Source organism: Acinonyx jubatus, chromosome D1 (assembly GCF_027475565.1).
Source record: "Acinonyx jubatus isolate Ajub_Pintada_27869175 chromosome D1, VMU_Ajub_asm_v1.0, whole genome shotgun sequence".
Lineage (NCBI taxonomy): Eukaryota > Metazoa > Chordata > Mammalia > Carnivora > Felidae > Acinonyx > Acinonyx jubatus.
This window is the reverse complement of record NC_069390.1, coordinates 59173509-59200105: the sequence shown is the minus strand read 5'-3', so window position 1 is coordinate 59200105 and position 26597 is coordinate 59173509. Positions and strand designations below refer to the sequence as shown.

The window sequence follows — 26597 nt, the reverse complement described above, 5'->3', positions numbered from 1 at the left end:
GGGGAGCCAAGTTACCCCAGGCATACTTGGTGAGGCCATTCTAGATCAGCAGAACACATAGCTGATCAGCTTAGATGTGTGAGCAGTAAATGCTTATTGTTACATGTGATTGGGGTTTTGTCTTTGGTTGGTACATGGCAATATCCTGGTAAGGGGACATTGATATATATACAAAGTGTATATTTTTCCATTCTTTTATCTTCTGTATCAATAAAGTAAACTCTTGTAAGGAGCATATGATTGGGCTCTGTTATTTTAATCCAGTTAGACATCTTTTTTTAATTCTTATTTATTTATTTTGAGAGAGAAGGAGAGAGTGTACATACGTGAATTGGGTACGGGCAGAGAGAGGAGAGAGAGAATCCCAAGCAGGTTCCATGCTCAGCACAGAGCCTGATGCAGGGCTTGATCCCATGACCATAAGATCACGACCTAAGCTGAAATCAAGTTGGACGCCCAACCAACTGAGCCACCCAGGTGCCCCTGGTTAGACAATTTTTAATGTCTTTTTTTAATTGGAGCATTTAGTCTGTTTACCTGTATAGGAATTACTGGCATATTTAAGTTTAAATTTGGCATTTACTACTTGCTTTCTATTTGTTCTCCTGTTCTCTGTTCCTTTTTCACCTTTTTCTTGCTTTCTTTTTGATTGATCCAAATTTATGATTTCATTTTATCTTCTTTGTTAACTTATTATATACATACACCTTTTCCCAGAGGTTACTTTGTGATGTATGGAGTAGTATGAGAATTGAATAACACTACACTTTAATTTCCCTTCTCCTGGCCTTTGAACAATTGTTGTCGTACATTTTATTTCTATAATTGTTACAAGCTGCAGTGTTAATCATTATTGTTTTTGCCTCAATTATCTTCTGAAGTAATTTTGTAAATAAGAAAAATATTATTTTATATCACCCATATATTTAGTATTTCCGGTGTACCTCATTTCTTTATGTAAATGTGCATTTTCACCTGGTACCTTTTTCCTTTATACTGTATGGCTTTAACATTTCTTGTAGTATAAGTCAGCTGGTGATTCATTCTTCTAGTTCCAGTTTTGAATATCTGAAAAGGTATTTATTTCCCTTTCGTTTTTTTAAGACTGTTTATGGCAAGTGCTGAATTCTAGCTTAACATGTTTTGTTTGGTTAGGTGTTGCTCCACTGTCTTCTGGCCTATACTGTTTGCAACAAGAAATTATTTTTGTTGAAAAAATGTCAAAAAGTCATTCTTATCTTTGTTCCTCTACATGTAATATGTTTTTTTCCTCTGGCTAATTGAGAGATTTTTCTCTTTAGTAGTGTTTTTAAACATCTTGATTATGATGTGTCTTGTGGTTTGCTGTATGTGCCTTCTCCTTGAGGTTTGTTGTGCTTCTTGGGTCTATAGGTTTATAGTTTTTATCAAATTTGGAAATTTCTGCCATTAATTCTTCAGCTATTGTGTTTATCCCTTGCTTTCTCTTTTCCTTTTTTTCAGGGACTCCAGGCACATTTATATCAGACTGCTTATAGTTGTTCTTCAGCTCACAGTTGATCTCTTCATTTAAAAGAAATTCTCAAGTTCTCTAACCTTTTCTTTTGGAGTGTCTAATCTGCTGTTAATCCTTGCAGTTTATTTTCATCCTAGATATTAGATCTTCCATCCCTAGAAGTTCACGTTACGTCTTTTAAAAATATCTTACATGCTTGTTTTCCTCTACTGTCTTGAACGTATTAAATACAGTTGTAAAAATGTTTGTTGTCCTTCCCTACTAATTCTATCATCTGAGACCTTTCTGAGTTGTTGCTTGGCTCTTTTTTTCCCTCCATATGGGTACATTCTCTTTACTTTTTTATATTCCTGGTAAATTTTGATTGAATGCTGGGCATTAAGAATTTTGTTGGCTACTTCTTGTATTTGGTTTTTTAAATTCTGATCTTTGTTTCAGACCATAGCCAAGTTACTTGGAAACATTTTGATTCTTTTGAAGCTCACCTCTAAGCTTTGTTTAGTCAGGCCATAGTAGTCTTTAATAAAATAAGGCCTAATTGTTTCCCACTATTGAGGCAGTACCCTTCCAAGTATGCTTCATAGTGTTTTGTGTATTAGAAGGTTTTTCTCTTCTGGTGGAAACGTCAACTATTCCCAGCCTTTTGTGAGTAGGCTCACAAAGCCTTTGTGAGTAGGTTACACAAAGATTGTGTAACCACCTCCTTTTGTGAGGTTCTGTCCCTTGCTTCGGGTAATTTCTTCACAAGCATGTACTGATTAGTATTCAGTTGGAGAATCAGGGAAAAACACGGAGGGGGGAACTTTTACCTCGCCAGACTTCCATTTCTGTCCACTCAGTTCAGGGATACTGCCAGGATCCACATACATTCTCACGCCCAGCGCTTCATCCTGGAAACTAGGCAGATTGTAAGTGGGGCATTTACAATACTCACTTCCTTTGTTTCTTCTCTCTCAAGGATTGCTGTCCTTCACTGCCTGTTGTCAACTGTGAGAAGACTGTTCTTTCATATTTACCCCAGTTTTTTTGGTACTTAAGGTGGAAGGGTTACTCCAGTCCATTCAGACTATGCACTCTGAACTATAACGCTCTTAACTACAACACTGCTTTTCACAGAAAAACACAGTGGAGCACTACAGAAAGTTTTCAGGGACAGAGACAATAGTCTCTAGGATCAGGAGACAGTAGTCTCCTGGATTAGGCCCTTTAAGACTTGGTTTTTTATTTTTAAATACTTTTATTTTCCCCCTAATTCCACACATTCTCTTAAAGTCTATCACCCTATCACAGTAGGGTGAGAAAATTCAGTAGAGAAAACAAGACATCCCTCAATATCTTTCTTCCTTCCTCTCTTTTCTTTTCTTTTTTCTTTTCTTTCGAAACCCCCTGAAATGTCATGTTCAACTTCTGTAATTGTCCTTAAAATAAGGGGGAGCATCCTTCTTTGTTCTTCTTCCTTTTTCGTAGTTGATGTAGCTTGAGCAACCATTTTGGACCCTGAGAAGGAAGCCCTGTGTTGTAGTGGAATAGCAGGTTGGAAGATGTATGGGTTCCTAATGACATTGTGAAGCCATATACCACATAACAGTTGAAGCATTTTTGTTGGCCAAAGAAAAAATAAACTTGTCTTATTTCAGCTATTCCTATTTTGATATTCCATCATTTAAATTGAGGCTATCCCTGACTAATTCCATAGGGGAGAGGAGGGGCAGGCAGCTGTATATCTGAGTCACTTAGTGGTCGATTAAATTTTTCACATACCTCACCCATGCCTCTTAAGTTTTCAAGTTATTTCAAAAGCATATTACAGTTGAAAAAACACATTTGTGTATGTTACCTAATTTGATGCTTTTAGCATTTATTAGTTGTCTAGGACAGAGATTACGGTCCCATTTTAGAGATGAGAAAACTAAACTTCGAATGGTACATGACTGCAATAAATACTCAACAAATTAGTGGGAAAGGTAGAGTGAAGCTCTACTCATCTGTACCAACTCCAGTACATTATCCTAGATTATAAACTTTTAAAATTTATCTATTTTTGATGGAATTTTCTATAGAACAGTGAGGTAGGAAACATTTGAAGATCCTAATTGTGTTTTATTTGTCATTGCAGAAGAAGGGTGAACCATGCTTAAAAAGGCCAACAGGATTGAGCCTGACAGCCAGCAGGAAAGAAGTCTGAAAAAGCATAATCCATGGATCATATGCACCTGCAGCCGACAATGCTATATCACCTTAATTACTGGTTGCTACACCTGCAAGTGGCAAATCAAGCAGGAGAAAAAATCTAGACCTGGACCCTGCTGCTGCTCTTGGGTACAGAGAGATGGGAAGGAGCTGGACCATACTTTCTCAGATGTAGGGAACATGGGCTGGTCCCTGCCCCCATGAGTGCTCATTAGATTCTCCAGGACTGGGCATGATAGAGCTCTAGTTCTTTGACGAAAAGCCTGCCACAATTCTGGAGCCAAAGTTAACCTTACAGAAACGTATGCTTGTTTTCTTCCTCTTTCACTTTTGTTCTTTACTTCTCCTTTTTCTTACAACCTCTTTTATATCATTCATTTGTTTTTGCTTTTATTCATTTAGTGAGCTTTAAGAAAAAATGAAGTTTAGATACAATTAGATGTTTTTGACTAGGAATTACAGGAATGCCTAAATCTTTAATTCTTTCTTCATTGTAAGTTTCCCAAAGGAGCTATGCTTAATGGGGGGGGGGGGGTACAGCAAGTGGGAAACAAGGTAGTCCTTTATTATTGGTCAGGCTAATGCCCAATTTTCCCTAATGAAAAACTTCAGTAAGGCTGAATGGTGGCATGTGGCCTAGCCTCATTGAGGGCCTCTTTATTTATTTATTTTATTTGAGAGAGAGAGAGAGAGAGCGCGCGCATGTGAATAGGGGAGAGGGGCAGAGGAGGAGAGAGAGGAAGAGAGAGAGGGAATCTTAAGCAGGCTCCACACTCAGCATGAAGCCCGATGCAGGGCTTGATCCCATGACCCTGGATCATGACCTGAGCCCAAATCAAGAGCTGGATGCTTAACTGAATGAGCCACCCAGGTGCTCTGAGGACCTCTTTCTTTAAACTCTAAGCTGTCTGCTAGCACTCTTTGGTGGGCTATTTGATATAAGAGACAAAATGATGAGCACACTGAAGTGATAAGAGGAGGGCCATATCATGTACCTTCATGCACTTGTAGACATGGCCCACCTAGGGTTTGAGATTGTGAACAGTTAGATTACTAATTTCTTATGCCTAATATATAGGGAGCACATATTAGGAAAGGGGTAGAAATGGGAGGCTTGCCTGGATTAGAAGTGTTCTTCTGTCTCCTCTATCTTTCCTTCCCAGATATTATACTAGCTTATAGCTTCTAAGCACTTTTATATACTAGTGACTGGGAATAGCAGAAATACCTTAGATACGGTTCCTGCTGTCAAGTAATTCATGGTCTACTGGCAGAAAAGACAAGCATGCATGCAGTCTCAAAATACTGAGAGTATCAGGGTGCCTGGGTGGCTCAGTCGGTTATGGCACAGTTAAGTGTCCCGATTTTGGCTCAGGTTATGATCTCACATCTTGTGGGTTCAAGCCCCATGTTGGGCTCTGTGCTGACAGCTCAGAACCTGAAGCCTGCTTCAGATTGTGTGTCTCCCTCTCTCTCTGCCCCTCCCCCGCTCGTTCTCATTCTCTCTCTCTGTCTCAAAAATAAACATTAAAAAAATTAAAAAAATACTGAGAGTATCATGTATGTGTGTATGCATACATGCTTCCATGTGCCAAGGGAGGGGCTGAAAACTTTATATAGAAGGTGAAACTTTATTTAGAAGGAGATTAAGAATTGGGTAAGTAAGGATTAGGGAATGGCAGAAGAAATGGTATTGGAGGAGTCAAGGGGCATTGGTATACGGTTTATTGTAGGTGGAACAGAGGATACAAATGGAGAAATGATGGGAAACAAAGCTGGAGAGGGAGATGGGACAGATGTTGTGTGGTTTGAAGAATTTGACCTCTGCCATGTAGGGGATAAAGAATCCCTAATGATTTTAAGCTAATGTTGCCTGATCTATGTTTTGGAACAATTATTTGATCATGTGGAGAATGCATTGGAAAGTACAAAATAGGGAGGGAGACGTCTTTGCCTTCAAAGAGAAAGCAATAGCAGTATTTAAGGTAAGAGATGTTGGTGGTCTGGATTAGAGTAGTGATGATAAAATGGAGAAGAGAAAATTGATTCAACAGATATTTATTACCTAGGGATGAGGCAGTAAGTTATATGAGAGTTACTATGTAGTAAAAGAAAGAGAAAAGGAAGCTTCATGGGAAGGGTGACATTTGAGGCAGTGTGGTATAATAGAAAAATCTCTGGACTAGAGCCTGGGAGAAGGTTTGGGTACTATTTCCAACTCTGCCCTTGGGCTGGTTATGGGAGATCTCGGAGCCTCCTTACTGCTAGGGAATTGAACTAGATAATTCCTAGCGTCCCTATATAATTCTCAAGGCTCCATTCAGCTCAGAGGAAGGAGTAGAGCATATAGCATAAGAACTAAAATCTTGGGGCTCCTGGGTAGCTCAGCCAATTAAGCATCTGACTTTGGCTCCGGTCATGATCTCACAGTTCGGAGTTGGAGCCCCATGTCGGGCTCTGTGCTGACAGCTCAGAGCCTGGAGCCTGCTTTGGATTCTGTGTCTCCCTCTCTCTTTGCCCTTCCCCTGCTCGCACTCTATCTCTCTGTCCTTCAAAAATAAATAAACATTTTTAAAAAATTAAAAGAACAATGAAAAAAAACCCTAAAATCTTTTGTTTTGGGAAAAGACTACCTGTCTTCACCACTGACTATCTCCAAATTAGAGCTTTACCACTGTGTTACCTTGGACAAGTTACTTGACATCTGGTGCTTTAGATTCCTCATTAGAATATTGGAGATGGTAATAACAGTACCCACCAATGGGATTTGTTGTGGGGATGGAGGAGGTAATATGTGGGAAACACTTAGAATTGTGCCTGGCACAAAATTAGCACTCAATAAATGTTAGCTATTTTATTACTCTCCTTGGAGCCATGGACTTGTGGAACTGATCTTTCACATACAGAAATATTGGTACAAGGGATTGTGGGTAAAGGGAATGAGGTGGTCAGACATCAAGGGATAGAGAAGCACAGTGGTGTGTTTAGGGAAAAACAAATTTCCAGTGTTGATTAGGGACATGTAAAACAATGGTAAGCAGGGTTGGAAAGGAATATTTTGATCAGATTATGAGACATCTTTGTGTCAAGCTGAAGTGTTTGAACTTTCTCTTGTAAACTATGGGGGGCCTTTGAAAATGATTGAGCAAGAGTGGCAACAGTGAGAATCTATTATAAGGAAATGGATTTATCCAATAAAAACAAGTTTGTGGAACACTTACTATGTGCCACAGTGAATAAGACAACTAAGGTCTCAGCCCTCCTGCAGCTTACAATCCAGGGGGATGAGTTAGTTAATAGACAATAAATGAAGAAAGATGATTTCAGGTGGTGATAAGAGCTTTGAAGATAATAAATAGGAAAATGTGTTAGAACCTGGGATGAGAGAATGGTTAGAGAAGACCTCTTTGAAAATGTGTCATGTGAGCTATCTCCTGAATAGAGAGGTAGAGTTAGCCACATATACATCTGGGGGCAAAAGTTTTCCAGGCAAAAGGACCAGAAAGTATGAAGCTCTTGAGGTGGAAACAAATTTGGTCATGTTCTAGAGACAAAAAGAAAGCCACTGTAGCTGGAGTTCAGAAATAGAGTGTACAGAATGGGATGAGGTCAGGGTGGACAAGGGATGAGGTCGGGGTGGACAGGATCCTCCATGGAGGATCTCATGGGCCACGTCAGGCAGTTTGCTCTGGCGCATTTTGAGCAGGGGAATGACATTATCTGATACATGTTTTTAAAGGTCCATACAATGTTTAGTAGAGAATGAATATAAGACCTGAGGCAAAGATCCTGTACTCTTCATCCTCCTAAACTCAGAAAGTGTATGTTGATAGCTGTAATATCTCTCATCTTTTTAGAGTATCATTTCTACATTTTCAGTTTAATTTCTTTATTTTTACTTTTCACAATAATACCATAATATAGACAGGGCAGAGATTAATTTGTCCAGATTAAAGACTACAGATTAAAGGCAAAATTTCTTACTCACATGATACATAAATGTTAAGATTATAACTCAGATAGCAACCCAAACCTAATATTCCTAGGAGGTGCATACCAACCTCTGGTATGGCTGGTTTGTGATGTGACTTTCATTGTAGGGGTTGCCTTCAAGGCTGTTTGAACACCTCCTCCGTAAGGATATCCTCCATCCTGGCTTTAGGCTCAGAGATCTAGGCAGTGACCCTGCCACTTTTTGGGTGTGTGACCTTAAGTCAATTACTTTACCTCTCTGAGTTTTAGCTCTTCTGCAAAGTGAGGTTAACAATACCCAACTTATATGGCTGTTACTGAAATTTTAAGCAAATGAAAGTAGTTTGTGAAATTTCTAGCATTGTACTGGCACAAAGAAGCGACTCAAAAAAAGCCTTGTTTCCTAACCTGTCCTCTATCCCCCTAGTTTGGGTAGATAAGTGACTAAATGAACCAATGAATGATGAGTGAATGAATTACTCAATGAATGAGTTACCAAACAAACACTTGGTAGATGAAGAGGTGGATAAATGCAAGATGGTTGTTAAGAAACAGTGACATTTAAGGAACTATGCTAGATATTGGCAGGGTAGAGGTGTGTAACAGAAGTTCCTTTCCCTCAAAGAAGAAACTGTCTCACCAAATACAAACATATAAGCATGTAATTGCAGTTAACTAATAAATGTTAGAAATAGGCTTACATAAAATTCCACAGGGGTAAAGACAATACAGTGGTCACTCCAGCCTCCAGAGGGTAATGAGCTGCAACTATACAGACCTTTGACAAGTATATACAGATATTGGTGAGGTGACATGGATAAATGGATCTAATTTATACTTCTTTATCTTCCCAGAAAGAGAAGATATTTTTCCCATTTCTGATTATTTCATTTCTCTTGTCTGTGGTTTTGCTGTTCGTGTGGATAGAAACGTCAAATGAATACTTTGGCTTTGACTGGTGAGTTTCATGTTTTGTATTTTCATTTGGGTAGAGGCTCTTTTGTTTGCTGGCCACCAGAATTGAATCTCAGGCTGAAAAGATCTGGTGGCATAAGAGAGAGGGTGGACAAAATTGGGCTTTGCACAGCAGGTGGATAAGATGCCTAATGTTGGGATGGAGGAAGAATGCTCAGCACTCTCACTTACTATGTTTACCTTCCACCTGGGCTCACTCTCATATTTAGACCAAATCTGGCTCAGTGGGAAGCTTTCTCTGTTTTTCCAGTATCCCCAGTATTTATTCAGATGATTCCCTGACACCTTGTTCCTCAGTCTTTTGTCTGGGTTGTTGATGCCTACACTAGTTGGTCTTCATGATCTCTGTTCACCAACCCTCATGTCTCTGCCTTACCTCTGGCCTCTGCCTCTTCCTTCTGCCCTTAGGGAGCTTCCTAGAACTCTGAACACAGTAGCAGGTCCTTCTTGGTACCCTTTCATGGCCAAACTCTTCATCCTGGACTCCTCCCAGCTCTTCCAGTTTCTCTGGCTTGATGGTTACAAATCTTACCCATTATTTGGTATTTCGGGGAGAAAGGGGTATATGTTTGGATATGAGGCTTTTTAAAAAAATGGAATACTGTTTAGTTTTACCTTTGTAGAAGTAAAATATGGTTTGTTTCAAACGCAGAAAATTAGAAATATAAAAATTGGTTTAGTCTTATTCTTGAGTGACAGTCACTTCTTGGTATATTTTCCAGCCTTTTTTTCTACGCTTATTTTTATATTATTGCGCTCATACCATACGTATGTATAATTTTGTTTTGCCTTTTCACTTACAATTATATTTTGACTAATTATTAAAAACTGAAAATTAAAAAATTTTTTTTAACGTTTATTTATTTTTGAGACAGAGAGAGACAAGGCATCAACGGGGGAGGGTCAGAGAGAGGGAGACACAGAATCTGAAACAGGCTCCAGGCTCCAAGCTGTCAGCACAGAGCCCGACACGGGGCTTGAATTCACTGACCGTGAGATCATGACCTGAGCCGAAGTCGGAAGCTCAACCGACTGAGCCACCCATGTGCCCCCAAAACAGAATATCATTTAAGATGATTTTAAAATATTTCATGACATGAAGATGCTATAATATACTTAACCACTTTTTATTGTTGTGCATTAGGAGTGTTTCCAATTTTCTTGTTTTTTAGAAAATAAGAGTGCAGAGAAAGGTTTGTATTCTGACTTAGATCTTAGAATAGAGTCCCACAAGCAGCATCACTAAGTCAAGAAGAATAGACACTTGTAAAATTCATTATGCCTATTGCTGAAGTACTTTCTCAAAAGGTGGTAGTGATTGTTATTCACAACAGAAGTATATGAGAGTTTCTATTTTAACCTGCCATTGACAGCACTAGCTATTCTTATTTTGAATAATTTTTATTAATTTTCTATATAGAATTTGTTTTGTTTTAATTTAATCATTGATTAAGTGTTAAAACTAGTTTAATTTATATTCTTTTTAGTTTTCTTCCCTTGCCTATTATTTTGTGGGATCTTTAGTGAGTTTTCTTATCAGTTTACATGCTGTCTTTATTTATGGATCAGTTCTAAGTTATTAAAAAGCACTTGGAATACAAAAATGTTTCATTTCTTGTACTTAGAAAATTTTCCCCAGTTAAAAAAAATTTTTAATGAGATATAATTGACATATAACATTTTATTAGTTTCAGATGTACAATATTATGATTTGATATTTGTATATATGCAAAATGACCACCATATTAAATTTAGTTAACATACATCGTTTAACCCATCGTTAAAAATTCTAGTTTAAATTTAAACTAGCTTAAATTAAAAAAATTTTTTGTAATGGAAACATTTAAGATATAGTCTCTTAATAACTTTCAAATATATAATATAGTATCATTAATTACAGTCCCTATGCTGTACATTACATCAAGACTTTATATATATATAACTGGAAGTTTGCACCTTTTTGTCCACCTTCACCCTCACCCCCTGTCTCTGGAAATCACCAATCTGTTTTCTGTATCTGTATATTTAGTTTAGGATTTTTTATTGTTGTTGTTAAGATTTCATATAAATGAAAACATATTGTATTTGTCTTTCTCTGTCTGACTTACTCAGCATAATGCCCTCAAGGACCATCCAGGTTGTCACAATGACAAGATTTCCTCTTTTTTTATGGCTAAATAATATCTATCTGTCTGTCTATCTGTCTGTCCACACACACATACACACACACACACACACACACCCCACATATTCTTTCTCCATTCATCCACCAGTAGACACTTAGATTGTTTCCATGTCTTGGCTATTGTAAATAACACTGCAATGAATATGGGGGTTATATATCTTTTCAAGTTAGTGTTTTCATTTCTTTTGGATAAATACCCAGGAGTGGAATCACTGGATCATATGGTAGCTCTATTCTTAATTTTTTAAAAAATTTTAATGTTTTTTTAAATTTATTTTTGAGAGAGAGAGAGAGAGAGAGAGAGAGACAGAGCGCAAGTCGGGGAAGGGAAGAGAGAGAGGGAGACAGAATCTGAAGCAGGCTCCAGGCTCTCAGCTGTTAGCACAGAGCCCAGTGTGGGGCTTGAACTTGAGAACTGTGAGATCATGACCGGAGCCAAAGTCAGACACTTAACTGACTGAGCCACCCAGGTGGCTCTCTATTCTTAAATTTTGAGGAACCTTCATACTGTTTTCCACAGTTAACTGTACCAATTTATATCCCCACCAACAGTACACAAGGTTCTCCTTTCTCTACATCCTCACCAACACTTTTTTTTGAGGTATAATTGATGCTCAACATTATATTAGTTTTAGATGTACAGTTATTTCATATTTGTATATCTTGCAAAATGATCACCACATAAGTCTAGTTAACATCTGTCATAGTTGCAAATATTTTTTTCTTATGATGAGAACTTTTAAGATTTACTCTCTTAGCAATTGTCAAATGTACAGTACAGTATTATTAACTATAGTTACCATGCTGTATATCCCCATGACTCACTTATTTTATAACTGGAATTTGTACCTCTTGACTCCCTTCACCCATTTTGCCTACCTACTATGCTCTGCCTCTGGCAGCCACCAATCTGTTCTCTGTATCTATGAGGCTGGTTTTTGTTTTTTGTTTTGTTTTGTTTTGTTTTGTTTTTAGATTACACATATAAATGAGACCATATAGTATTCATCTTTCTGTGACTTACTTCACTTAGCATAAATACCCTCAAGGTCTATCCATGTTGTTGCAAGTAGCAAGATTTATTCTTTTTTAATGGGTGAATAATACTCCATTGTATATATATATACCACATTTTTCTTTATTAATACATTGATGGACACTTAGGTTGTTTTCATATTTGGCTATTATGAATAATGCTGCATTGCACGTGGGGGTGCATCTATCTTCTTGACTTAGTGTTTTTATTTTCTTTGGATAAATACCCCAAAGTGGAATTGGTAGGTCATATGGTTAGTTTCATTTAAAATTTTTTGAGGAACCTCCATACTGTTTTCTATAGTGGCTGCACCAGTTTACATTCATACCAACAGTGCACAAAGGTTCCCCTTTCTCCACATCCTCACTAACATTTGTTATTTCTTGGCTTCTTGGTAATAGCCATTCTAACAGTTGTCAAGTGATAGCTCATTGTGGTTTTGATTTGCATTTCCCTGATGATTAGTGGTGTAGTTTTGGCCTGAATGTCTTCTTTGGAAAAATGTCTGTTCAGATCCTCTGCCCATTTGTAAACTGGGTTGTTTGTTTGCTATTGAGTTGTAGGAGTTCTTTAAATATTTTGGGTATTAACTGCTTAATCAGATGTATGATTTGCAAATATTTTCTTTCTTTTGGTAGGTTGCCTTTTCATTTTGTTGATGGTTTCCTTTGCTGTGCAGAAGCTTTTTAGTTTGATGTAGTCCCACTTGTTTATTTTTAAAATCTTTTAGGCCCGTTTTCACTATGACTTATTTTTAAAGGTCTTGTGCTTTTAGTTTATCTTTCTGTCTTCTGCCTTCCTCTTTTTTTAAAAAATATAATTTAACACCCAGTGCTCATCCCAACAAGTGTCCTCCTGAGTGCCCATCACCCACTTTTCCCTCTCCCCCACCCTCCGTCAACCCTCAGTTTGTTTTCATTATCCAACAGTCTCTTATGGTTTGCCTCCCTCCCTCTCTGTAACTTTTTTTCCCCCTTCCCCTCCCCCATGGTCTTCTGTTAAGTTTCTCAAGATCCACATATGAGTGAAAACATATGATGTCTGTCTTTCTCTGACTGACTTATTTCACTTAGCATAATACTCTCCAGTTCCATCCATGTTGCTGCAAATGGCCAGATTTCATTCTTTCTCATTGCCAAGTAGTATTCCATTGTATATATAAACCACATCTTCTTTATCCATTCATCAGTTGATGGACATTTAGGCTGTTTCCATAATTTGGCTGTTGTTGAAAGTGCTGCCATAAACATTGGGGTACATGTGCCTATGTATCAGCACTCATGCCTTCCTCTTCCCTACCTGCTCTCTCTCTCATGAGTACCAGTGTGATATCATATTTTAGTTTGATTTTTTGGACTTTATTTGGAAAATTATTAGAAAATGATTATAGATTCACAGGAAGTTGAAAAGAAAATACAAGGAGGTCCCATGCAACATTTACCTAGCTTCACCCAGTATTAACATCTTGTAAAACTATTATATAATATTAAAACCAGAAAATTGACAATCAGATGGAGCTTATTCAGATTTCATTTGGATTGACTTTTAAAATAACCAATTACATTTGATAAGCATCAGTTATGATCACAATAAAGGTTGAAATTTACCTCATGCATGTATTTTAGCATGGGTCTGTGTATGAATTTGTGTGTATTCATTCTTTGTGCATGTGCATATATGTGCTTCTGTGTGTGCGCGTGTGCGTGCGCGTGTGTGTGTGCGTGTGTGTGTGTGTGTGTGTGTGAGAGAGAGAGAGAGAGCAGGCAAACTCTGGCTGTACCCATTTCATGAGACTGTTTTGAGGGGCAAATGGGAGAATCTCATGTAAATACTGTTCATAAACTGTAAAATAATAAAGAAAAAGTATTGTAGTAGACTTCTAATCTCTCTCTTAGGGAAAAAGTTTCATTAGTAGTGTACACAGAGAGTAGGTGGAGCCTACTTACCCATAAAAGGAGGGGTATGTGTGGGGGGTTAGTATCTAGTAGTCTCAGCAGAATCCCATTTAAAGATGTAGACTCACAGAGTCAGAAGGGACCTTGGGGCCAACTGTTCCAGTTCTCTACATGGTAAACATATTTTTAAATAATCTTTCCAGGTGGTCTCCTAATTTCTGATTAAAACTTCAAGTGGTGGGCACGTACACTTTTTTGTTTCAGTCTTTCCCTGTTTATAGAGCTCTAAGTTTTTAAGAGCTCTTTATTATAATAAGCTGAAACCTGGCTTCCCTGTGACTTTTACTCACTGGTCTTGGTTCTGCCATCTAGCACCTCATACAGTGAAGGACAACTGAAGACAGCCATCATTCCCCTAAATATTCTCTTCTCTATCCTAAACAACTCAAGCATTTCTTTAACATATTCATCGTATATGAGATGTTCATCTCTGGATGAGCTTATTCTTCACAAGAATGGAACCAGGGTTGGAGCACAGTGGGATGTGAACTGGACCAATCCTCTTCCATGCCTATATACAATTTTGCATTAATAGCCCCTACATTCATATTAACATATTTCCACTCCATCTTGTCCCATATTCCTCTTTTGTTCTATCCACTGGGTTTTTTTTTTTTTGGTTTGTTTTATCGATGTATAGTTGACACACATTAGTTTCAAGTGTACATTATAGTGACTTGACAATTCTGTATGATGTGCTCACTGCAAGTATAGCTACCATCTGTCATCATACGATGCTATTACAATACCATTGACTGTATTCCCTTTGCTATAACTTCTATGGACCTGCTGATCTGTATGTCCTCTTTGGAAAAATGTCTGTTTAGATCCTCTGCCCATTTATAATTGGATTATTTATTTGCTTTTGAATTGTATGAGTTCTTTGTGTGTACTGGATATTAACTCCTTAATCAGGTATATGTTTTGCAAATATTTTCTCCCTTTCAATAGGTTGCCTTTTTATTTTGATGAAAGTGAAATCTGGAGAATGGCTTCCTTTGCTAGGCAGAGGCTTTTTCGTTTGATGTAGTCCCACTTGCTTGTTTTGTTGCCTTTGTTTTTGGTGTCAAATCCAAAAAATCATCACCGAGATGGATGTCAAGGAGCTTAGTGCTTATGTTTTATTCTAGGAGTTTTATGATTTCAAGTTTTATATTAAAATCTTTAATAATCCATTTGAGTTGATCTTTGTGTATGGTATAGCAGAGTGGTCCAGTTTTATTCTTTGCCATGTGGCTGTCCAGTTTTCCCAACACTGCTCATTGAAGAGACTGCTCTTTTCCCATTGTACATTCTTGGTTTTTGGCTTCTTTGCTATAAATTAATTGGCCTTATTACATGGTTTTATTTCTGGGCTCTTTATTCTGTTCCACTGATCTATGTGTCTATTTTTTAATGCTAAAACCATACTGTTTTGATTACTGTGGCTTTGTAATACAGTTTGAAATCAAGGAGTGTCATGCCTCCAGCTTTGTTCTTTCTCCAGATTGCTCTGGCTATTGAAGGTCTTTTGTGGTTCCTTAAAAATTTTAGGATTGTTTTCTATGAAAAATGCCTTTGAAATTTTGATAAGGATTGAACAATCTGTAGATGACTTTGGGTAATATGGAAATTTTAATAACATTCTTCCAATCATGAACATGAGATATCTTTCCATTTATTTGTGTCTTCACTTTCTTTCCTCAGTGTCTTATCTTTTTCAGTACATAGACCTTCACCTCCTTGGTTAAATTTATTCCTAAGTATTTTATTGTTGATACTAATGTAAATAGGATTTTTTCCTTATTTCTTTTACAGGTAACTCATTATTAGTGTACAGTAATGCCATTAATTTTTGTGTGGTGATTTTGTATTTGTTAATTTGTTAATTATATTTAACTGTTTTTTGGTGGAGTCTAGGATTTTCTGTATATAAAATTATGTAATCTGCAAGTAGACACAGTCATACTTCTTCCTTTCCGATTCTGATGCCTTTTATTTCTTTTCTTGCCTGATTGCTCTGGCTAGGACTTCCAGTACTATGTTGAATAGGAGTAGTGAGAGTGTGCACTCTTGTCTTGTTCTTGATCTTCGAGGAAAAGCTTTCAACCTTTCACAGTTGAGTGAGATACTCACTATGGGCTTGTCATATGTGTCCTTTATTATATGGAAGTATATTCTTCCTATAATTTATTTGTTGAGAGTTTTTTTTTCTTTTCAAGTTTTAAATTCCAGTTAGCATACAGTGTAAATTTAGTTTCAGGTGTAGAATTTAGTGATTTAATACTTCCATACAATGGTGCTCATCACAAGTACCCTCCTTAATCCCTACCACCTATTTAATCCATTCCCCTCCCCCTCCTCCCTGGTAACCATCGGTTTATTTTCTATAGTTAAGAGTTTGTTTCTCCGTTTTCCCACTCAGAATTTTTATCATGAGAATTTTTATCATGAGTAGGTGTTGAATTTTGTTAAGTGCTCTTTTTTTCATCTATGGAGATGATCATATGATTTTTGTCTTTCATCCTGTTAATGTAATGTATCACATTTATTGATTTGTATATGTTGAACCATCCTTGCATCACTGGGATGAATCTCACTTGATCATGGTATATGATCTTTTTAATGTGCTATTGAATTTGGCTTGCTAATATTTTGTTTAAAATTTTTTTTAATTTTAATGTTTATTTTAGAGAGAAAGAGAGAGCACAAGTGAGGAAGGGGCAGAGAGAGAGGGAGACACAGAATCTGAAGCAGGTTCCAGGTTCCGAGCTGTTCAACATGGGGCTCAAACCCACGAACTGTGAGATCACGACCTGAGCTGATGTCGGAGGCTCAACCGACTGAGCCACCCAGGCGACCCATGGCTTGCTAATATTTTGTTATGAATTTTTGCATCTATATTCATCAGGGATATCAGCCTGTAGTTTTCTTTTCTTGTAGTGCCCTTATCTGGCTTTGATATCAGGGTAATTCTGGCTTTGTAAAATGAGTTTGGGAGTGTTTTCCCTCTTCAGTTTTGGGAAGAGTTTGAGAAGGATCAGTATTAATTCTTTAAATATTTGGTAAAATTCACTAGGGAAGCAGTCTTGGTCCCAAGATTTTCGTTGTTGGAAGGTTTTTGGTTACTAATTCAGTCTCCTCATTCAATATTGATCTGTTCAGATTTTCTATTTCTTCATGATTCATTTTGGTAGATTGTATGTTTCTAGGAATTTATCCATTTCTTCTAGGCTGTCTAGTTTGTTGACATATAGTTGTTCGTAGCAGTCTCTTACAATCATTTTCATTTCTGTGGTATTGATTGGAATGTCTCCCTTTTCATTATAATTTTATTTATTTGGGTCCTTGCTTTCTTCCTTGGTTAGTCTCGCTAAAGGTTTGTTGATTTTACCTTTTCAAAGATTCAACTTTTAGCTTTGTTCATCTTTTCTGTTGTTTGCCTGCTCTCAGTTTTATTCATTTACCAAATAAATTGGCCCTTGAATGAAGAGAAGGCCTTGCAGAAGGACTTTGCTTCATGACCAAAAGTATTTCTTCCTTCTGTCAGTCTTCTTCCTAGTTTTTCCCCCAAAGACTCTCTGGCCATTTACCAAGGTGGTTGTGCATTGGGGTTGTACTTTTGGGGAATTAATGGACACTGACACTGAACTGACATGAATTTCTGGAGCTGTAAAAACACCACTGTGATTCACTAGTCAGAGTAAGGCTTTCTTTTTTGGATGATAGGTAACAGATGGCAATTGGCTCAGGTCCATTTATTTATTTATTTACATCCAAGTTTGTTAGCATATAGTGCTATAATGATTTCAGGAGTAGATTCCAATGATTCATCCCCTAGGTATAACACCCAGGGCTTATCCCAACAAGTGTCCTTCCTAGTGCCCCTTGCCCATTTAGCCCACCCCCCACCCACAACCCCTCCAGCAACCCTGTTTGTTCTCTGTATTTAATTCTCTTGTATTTTGTCTCCCTCCTTGTTTTTATATTATTTTTGCATCCCTTCCCTTATGTTCATCTGTTTTGTATCTTAAATTCCACATATGAGTGAAGTCATATGATATTTGTCTTTCTCTGACTAATTTCACTTGGCATAATGCCCTCTAGTTCCATCCATGTAGTTGCAAATGGCAAGATTTCATTCCTTTTGATTCCCAAGTAATACTCCATGGTGTGTGTGTGTGTGTGTGTGTGTGTGTGTGTGTGTGTGTGTGTATAGTGTATGTATGTGTGTGTGTGTATATATATATATATATATGCATATGCCACATCTTCTTTATCCATTCATCCATTGATGGACATTTGTACTCTTTCCATACTTTAGCTATTATCCATAGCACTGCTATAAACATTGGGGTGCATGTGCCCCTTTGAAACAACACACGTATATCCCTTGAATAATTACCTACTAGTGCAATTGCTGGGTTGTAGGGTAGTTCTGTTTTTAATTTTTTGAGGAACCTCCATACTGTTTTCCAGACTGGCTGTACCAGTTTGCATTTCCACCAGCAGTGCAAAAGAGATCCTCTTTCTCCGCATCCTCGCCAACATCTGTTGTTGCCTGAGTTGTTAATGTTAGCCATTCTGACTGGTGTGAGGTGGTTATCTCATTGTGGTTTTGATTTGTATTTCCCTGATGATGAGTGATGTTGAGCATTTTTTCATGTGTCTGTTAACCATCTGGATGTCTTCTTTGGAGATGTGTCTATGCATGTCTTTTGCCCATTTCTTCACTGGATTATTTGTATTTTGGGTGTTGAGTTTGATATGTTCTTTATAGATTTTGGATACTAACCCTCTATCTGATGTGTCATTTGCAAATATCTTCTCCCGTTCTGTTGGTTGCTTTTTAGTTTTGCTGATTATTTCCCTTGCTGTGCAGAATCTTTTCATTTTGATGAGGACCCAACAGTTCATTTTTGCTTTTGTTTCCCTTGCCTCCAGAGACCTGTTGAGTAAGAAGTTGCTGAGGCCAAGGTCAAAGAGGTTTTTCCTGCTTTCTCCTCGAAGATTTTGATGGCTTCCTGTCTTACATTTAGATCTTTCATCCATTTTGAATTTATTTTTGTGTGTGGTATAAGAAAGTGGTCCAGGTTCATTCTTCTGCATGTCGCTGTCCAGTTTTTCCAGCACCACTTGCTGAAGAGACTTTTATTCCATTGGATATTCTTTCCTGCTTTGTCAAAGATTAGTTGGTCATACGCTTGTGGGTCCACTTTTGGGTTCTCTATTCTGTTCCATTGATCTGAGTGTCTGTTTTTGTGTCAGTACCATACTGTCTTGATGATTACAGCTTTGTAATACAGCTTGAAGCCCAGGATTATGATGCCTCCAGCTTTGGTTGGTTTTCTTTTTCAGGATTGCTTTGGCTATTCGGGGTCTTTTGGTATGGTCTTTGGTGTATGGTTCCATACACGTTTTAGGATTGTTTGTTCTAGCTCTTTGAAGAATGCTGGTGTTATTTTGATAGGGATTGCATTGAATATGTAGATTGCTTTGTGTAGTATTGACATTTTAACAATATTTGTTCTTCCTATCCAGGAGCACGGAATCTTTTTCCATTTTTTTGTGTCTTCTTCAATTTCTTTCATAAGCTTTCTATAGTTTTCAGCATATAGATTTTTCACCTCTGTGGTTTATTCCTAGGTATCTTACGGTTTTTGTTGCAATTGTAAATGGGATAGATTCCTTGATTTGTCTTTCTGTTGCTTCATTGTTGGTATATAGGAATGCAACTGATTTCTGTGCATTGATTTTATTTTTTGAATATACTTTATTGTCAAATTGGCTTACATATAACACCCAGTGCTCATCCCAAGTGCCCTCCTCAATGCCCATCACCCATTTTCCCCTCTCCTCCACTCCCCATCAACCCTCAGTTTGTTCTTTGTATTTAAGTTGCTTATGGTTTGCCTCCTTCCCTCTCTGTTTGTAACTATTTTTCCCCTTACCCTCCCCCATGGTCTTCTGTTAAGTTCCTCAAGATCCACATATGAGTGAAAACATATGATATCTGTCCTTCTCTGACTGACTTATTTCACTTAGCATAATACCCTCCACTTCCATCCACGTTGCTGCAAATGGCCAGATTTCATTCTTTCTCACTGCCAAGTAGTATTCCATTGTGTATATAAACCACATTTTCTTTATCCATTCATCAGTTGATGCACATTTAGGCTGTTTCCATAATTTGGCTATTGTTGAAAGCACTGCTATAAACATTGGGGTATATGTGCCGCTATGCATCAGCACTCCTGTATCCCTTGGGTAAATTCCTAGTAGTTTTATTGCTGAGTCATAGGGTAGTTCTATTTTTAATTTTTTGAGGAACCTCCACACTTTTCCAGAGCGGCTACTGTGCATTGATTTTAAATCCTATAACTTTGCTGAATTCATGGATCAGTTGTAGCAATTTTTTGGTAGAATCTTTTGGGTTTTCCGTATAGAGTATCATGTTGTCTGTGAAGAGTGAAACTTTGACTTCCTCCTTGCTGATTTGAATGCCTTTTATTTCTTTGTGTTGTCTGATTTCTGAGGCTAAACTTCCAATACTATGTTGAAGAACAGTGGCGAGAGTGGACATCCCTGTCATGTTCCTTATCTTAGGGGTAAAGCTCTTCAGTTTTTCCCCATTGAGGTTGATATTAGTGGTGGGTCTTTCATATATGGCTTTTATGGTCTTGAGGTATGATCCTGCTATCCCTACATTCTTAAAGGCTTTTATCAAGAAAGGATGCTATATTTTGTCAGATGCTTTCTCTGCATCTGTGGAGAGGATCATTTGGTTCTTGTTCTTTCTTTTATTGATGTGATGAATCACGTTAATTATTTTGCGGATATTGAACCAGCCCTGCATCCCAGGTATAAATCCCACTTGGTAATGGTGAATAGTTCTTTTAATGTATTTTTGGATCTGGTCAGCTAGTATCTTGTTGAGGACTTTTGCATCCATGTTCATCAGGGAAATTGGTCTGTAGTTCTTTTTTAGTGGGGTCTTTGGTTTTGGAATCAAGGTAATGCTGGCTTCATAAAATGAATTTGGAAGTTTTCCTTCCATTTCTATTTTTTGGAACAGCTTCAAAAGAATAGGCGTTAACTATTCTTTAAATGTTTTATAGAATTCCCCTGAAAAGCCATCCGGCTCTGGACTTGTTTTTTGGCAGATTTTTGATTACTAATTCGATTTCTTTACTAGTTGTGGGTCTGTTCAGATTTTCTATTTGCTCCTGTTTCAGTTTTGGTAGTTTATATGTTTCTAGGAATTTGTCCATTTCTTCCAGATTGCCCATTTTATTGGCATATAATTGCTCATTCTCTTATTGTTTGTGTTTCTGCTGTGTTGGTTGTGATCTCTCCTCTTTCATTCTTGATTTTATTTGGGTCCTTTCCTTTTCCTTTTTGAGCAAACTGGCCAGGTGTTTATCAATTTTGTTAATTTTTTCAAAGAACCAGCTCCTGGTTTCATTGATCTGTTCTGGGTTTTTTTGTTTTTTGTTTTTTGGGGTTTTATTTTGGTTTTGATAGCATTGATTTCTGCCCTAATCTTTATTATTTCCCATCTTCTGCTTGTTTTGGGTTTTATTTGCTGTTCTTTTCCCAGCTCTGCAAGGTGTAAGGTTATGTTGTGTATCTGAGACCTTTCTTCCTTCTTTAGGAAGGTCTGGATTGCTATATACTTCCCCCTTAATGACTGCCTTTGCTGCGTCCCAGAGGTTTTGGGCTGTGGTTTTATCATTTTCATTGGCTTCCATGTACTTTTAAATTTCCTCTTTAACGTCTTGGTTGGCACATTCATTCTTTAGTAGGATTCATTCTGTAGTCTTGAAGTATTTGTTATCTTTCCAAATTGTTTCTTGTGGTTGATATCAAGTTTCATAGTGTTGTGGTCTGAAAATATGCATGGTATGATCTCACTCTTTTTGTACTTGTTGAGGGCTGATTTGTGTCCCAATATGTGGTGTATTCTGGAGAACGTTCCATGTGTACTGGAGAAGAATGTATATTCGCTGCTTTAGGATGAAATGTTCTGAATACATCTGGTCCATCCGGTCTAGTGTGTCATTCAAAGCCATTGTTTCCTTGTTGATTTTCTGTTTAGATGATCTGTCCGTTGCTGTAAGTGGGGTGTTGAAGTGAGCTTCTGTATGTTTGTGATTAATTGATTTATATATTTGGGTGTCATCACATTTGGAGCATAAATGTTTACAACTATTAGATCTTCTTGGTGGCTAGATCCCTTAATTATGATATAATGCCTGTCTTCATCTCTTGTTACAGTTTTTATTTTAAAATCTAGATTGTCTGATATAAGTATGGCTACTCCAGCTTTCTTTTGGTGACTATTAGCATGATAGATGGTTTTCCATCCCCTTACTTTCAATCTGAAGGTGTCTTTAGGTCTAAAGTGGGTCTCTTGTAAACAGCATATAGATGGATCTTGTTTTCTTATCCATTCTGTTGCCCTATGTCTTTTGATTGATCTTTAATCCATTGACATTTAAAGTGAGTACTGACAGATATAAATTTATTGACATTATGTTGCCCGTAGAGTTGGAGTTTCTGGTGGTGTTCTCTGGTCCTTTCTGGTCTTTGTTGCTTTTGGTCTTTTTTTTTTTTTTTCATCTTTTCTCCCCTCAGAGAATCCCCCTCAAAATTTCTTGCAGGCCTGGTTTAGTGGTCACAAACTCCTTTAGTTTTTGTTTGGAAAACTTATTATCTCTCCTATTTTGAATGACAGCCTTGCTGGATAAAGATCTTGACTGTATATTTTTCCAACTCAGCACATTGGATATATCCTGCCACTCCATTCTGGCCTGCCAAGTTTCTGTAGATAGGTCTGCTGCAAACCTGATCTGTCTTCCTTTGTAGGTTAAGGATTCTTTTTCCCTTGATGCTTTCATGATTCTTTCCTTGCCTGAGTGTTTTGTGAATTTGTCTATGATATGCCTTGTTGATGGTTGGTTTTTGTTGAAACTAATGGGAGTTCTCTGTGCTTCCTGGATTTTGATTTCTGTGTCTTCCCCCAGGTTAGGAAACTTTTCTACTATTATTTGCTCACATAAACCTACCCCTTTTCCTCTCTCTTCATCTTCTGGACCCCCCTATGATTCGGATGTTATTCCTTTTTAATGAGTCACTGAGTTCTCTAATTCTTATATCATTCTCTTTTGCCTCAGTTTCCCTCTTTTTTTCTACTTCATTATTCTCCATAAGTTTGTCCTCTGTATTGATGATTCACCACTCTGCTTCATCCATCCTTGCCGCTAGGGCATCTATTCCAGATGGCAGCTCGATTATAGCATTTTTAATTTTGTCCTGACTAGATTTTACTTCTTTATTCTCTGCAGAAAGGGATTCTATGCTATTTTGAACCCCAGCTAGTATTCTTATTATCATGATTCTAAATTCTGGTTCAGACATCTTGCTTGTACCTGTATTGATTAAGTCCCTGGCTGTCATTCCTTTCTGTTCTTTTTTTTTGGGTGAATTCCTCCATTTCATCATTTTGAAGGAAGAAAAAGAATTAATAAAATAAAAAAAAATTTAAATAGAAATTAAAAACAACACAAAAAATCAAATAAAGGATGCTAATTCCTAGGTGTGTCTTGGCCTGGTTTTGAAAGAAGTTTGACAGAATAGAAATGAAAAGAAAAGGAAAAAGAAATGGAAATGTTTGAAATTTAAGAAAATCAATACAATAAAATAGAATAAAATGAAATGATGACAGTAAAATAGAATTTAAAAAATTTATTAAAAAGTAAAAAATAAAGTACAAAAATTAAAGAAAGATCCCTTTTATAGAAATGGAAAATAAAAATAAATTCTGTATTCAAGAATGAGAAAAGAAAAAAAATTGAGTAGATGTACCAGTAAACAGGATGAATACAATTGAAATTACATCCACTTTCCCCTAGAAGTCAAACTATGAAGCACTTTATAGTCTGTAAACTAAGCAGGTAGAGAGATTTTGTGGTGTTCATCTAGCATGATTGGCCCAGTTGGACAGGGCTTGGTATAGCGGCTCCATTCTCCCCGAGACGTCACTGCTTAGTTTACTGGCATGGATTGTTGTGGCATGTGTAGGCGTGTATGTGCATGTGCAGGAGGGGTGAAAATGGCATCACCTAGGGGCGCCTGGGTGGCTCATTTGGGTAAGCATCCAACTTTGGCTCAGGTTATGATCTCACAGTTCGTGGGTTTGAGCCCTGCATTGGGCTCTGTGCTGCCATCTCAGAGCCTGGAGCCTGCTTCAGATTCTGTGTCTCCCTCTCCCTCTGCCCCTCCCCCGCTCATGCTCTGTCTCTGTTTCTCTTTTTCTCTCTCAAAAATAAACGAACATTAAAAAAAGAAAAGAAAATGGTGTCACCCAGCTACCTAGTCTCTAGTATCAGAATTCTATACTCTTGCTGACCAGCAATCAGCAAGAGTTTCCGTCCACTCCCCACTTCTATGCTGCACATGACCAAGCCATCAACCTGCCAGCTGGCACCTCCCTTCTGAGTTTTATCTAAGATGGGGCTGTGTTTCCAAACCCTTCACTTCTGAGGGTCCTGCAGCTTTGACTTGCTCAGACCCTCTAGGGGAGGGTCTCGCTGCGCACTGGCTGGGTGCTGGCCAGCCCCCTGGTATGTTTGTGTGACTGTCGTGCTGCAGATGTCCAGAGACTATGGCTGGGTGCTAGCCCACCCCAGAAATACGTGTGATCGTGTAGCAGCAGCGTTTCAGGGATTATGGTAAATCACAACACCCATCTGGCACCAGACTTCACCCCTAACATCCTTGTTCCAACACCAGCAAATGTGGCTGTTGTCTGGGGTCCGCTGGGACCTTTGCCTGTGGGGAGGCCACATAGCCTGTACCAAACGTCCTCCCAACAGGGGAACTACCTCTCCCCGTATGGCCTGAGGACCCCTTGGACTTCACTGCTCCTGAGGATTAGCTCTTCCCACCAGAGCTCTGCCAGTATTGAGCTGCGGAGTTTCAAGCTCCGTGCTCTCCTGTTTATAGCATCTTAATGGAATTCAAACCCTCTCCTTTCTCCTTTCTTTCTTTTTTTGTTTAGCCCCTTGCAGTCCCTTTCTCCTTTCTTTTTTGTTCCGTCCACTCTTTCTCTTTCTCTCCAGCTGCTTTTGTGGGGTAAGGGAGTGCTTTTCCTGTACTTTCCCCCCGTCTCTGTTCTTTCTCCTCAAGCAAAAGCAGCTCTCTACCCTCTGTGGCTTCTCTTTACCCCAGTTCACCTCTCCACACCACGTACCTGCTGAGTTCTGTGGTTCAAGTTGTGCAGATCGTTGTGTTAATCCTCAAATCAGTTTTCTAGGTTTGGAAACTATTTGCAAACCATTTATAAGATGGTTTGGTGTTGATTTAGCTGTATTTCAGGGACAAGAGAGGGAGAAAAAAGTTCCATGCAGCTCTGCCATCTTGGCCCCTCCTCCTGGCTGAGGTCCATTTCCATAGTGGGTCTAGCACATCCCAATCCCACTCTATGGTTATTTCTCTAGTTTTGGAATGCATAGTTGGAAGAAACATACTCAGCAGCAAGCAGAATTCTCACTAAATAGTCCATTATCAAATAGAAATTGTATACATGAGTGTGCTCCCACAGTTTCTAATGTCACAAGTAAGTTTTATGGGCAGTTTTACCATTGTTACTATACCAAACTACTGAAAATTGGGTGGCCTAAAACAATATCTGTTTATTGTCTTATAGTTTGTAGGTCAGAAGTCAGTCATGCTCAGCTGGGTACTCAGCTTAGGATCTTATAATACTGAAATCAACGTGCTAGTTGGCCTGAGCATTTATGTGTAGACTGGGTGAGAATCCACTTCTTGGTTTATTCAGTGTTGGCAGAATCCATGTATTTCTCATTGTAGGAATGAAGTGCCCTTTCTTTGGTGGTTGTCAGATGGAAGTTGTTCTCACCTTCTCAAAGCCAGTGAATTCTTTAGCTTGTGACCTTCTCTATCTTCAGAACTAAGAACTGTGTGTCAAGTCCTCTTAAACTTCAGATTTCTGAGTTCTTCTTTCTCATTTCTCTTACTTCCTTTTATGCCCTCCCCTTCTGATTTTAAGAGTTCATGTGATAACACTGGATTTACCCAGATAATCCAGGTTAATCTCCCTATTTTAAAGTCAGCTGTTTAGTAACCTTAATTACGTCTGCAAAGTTCCTTTTACCATCTAATATAATATCATCACTGGTGTGACACCAGAGGACAGAATTCATGGGGGCCAGAATTCTGCTTGCCCCTCTCTCCTTCCCTCCTTCAATATATATATATGTATATGTATATGTATATGTATATGTATATGTATATGTATATGTATATACATATATAGTATGTATGTATGCATACATACACACACATTTTTCTCTTTTTTCATAATAGGGTGTGTCAATAGTAGTTAATCATATATATCAGTACTTAAACTGGAGGTATAACCATCACCCTGTGGTGAGAACTCTAACCTCTTTTGGAGAGAGGATTGGTGTATTTTTGGTTCTATGAGAGATCATTGCATCATATTAGAAAATAAGAGTAGTTAGTAGAGGTGTGTATGGATTCCAAGTTGACCATGAGTGGGCTGTGATCCTATATTATCTGGGACTGCTAAACTGAAACTACATTTCTAAGAATTCTGTTGCCAGTATAGGATTGGGTTAGGATTAGGTACACGAGAAAGTTGCATAAAATTTGCATGTGGGAAGTGAATCAGCAGCCATTGTTTTATAATCTCAAGATCACTGATGTGCCCAGGCATTATGGCAGCCTTCATGCTGGGGCATGGGGTGTTACCTTGGCCTACAT

The 26597-nt window shown here is 38.0% G+C and overlaps 1 protein-coding gene across 7 annotated transcripts in view; it reads left to right on the top strand.

The window, feature by feature from the left end:
* Positions 1-26597, top strand: part of GDPD4 (glycerophosphodiester phosphodiesterase domain containing 4) — a 174253-nt gene that overhangs the window by 18573 nt on the left and 129083 nt on the right. For all 7 annotated transcript variants that reach the window (XM_053203733.1, XM_027039609.2, XM_053203731.1 and 4 more), the window contains exons 2-3: positions 3612-3814; positions 8512-8615. In XM_053203733.1, the coding sequence (XP_053059708.1) occupies positions 3626-3814; positions 8512-8615 (293 nt within the window). In that variant the 5' untranslated portion in view covers positions 3612-3625. The remainder of the gene's footprint in view (positions 1-3611; positions 3815-8511; positions 8616-26597) is intronic.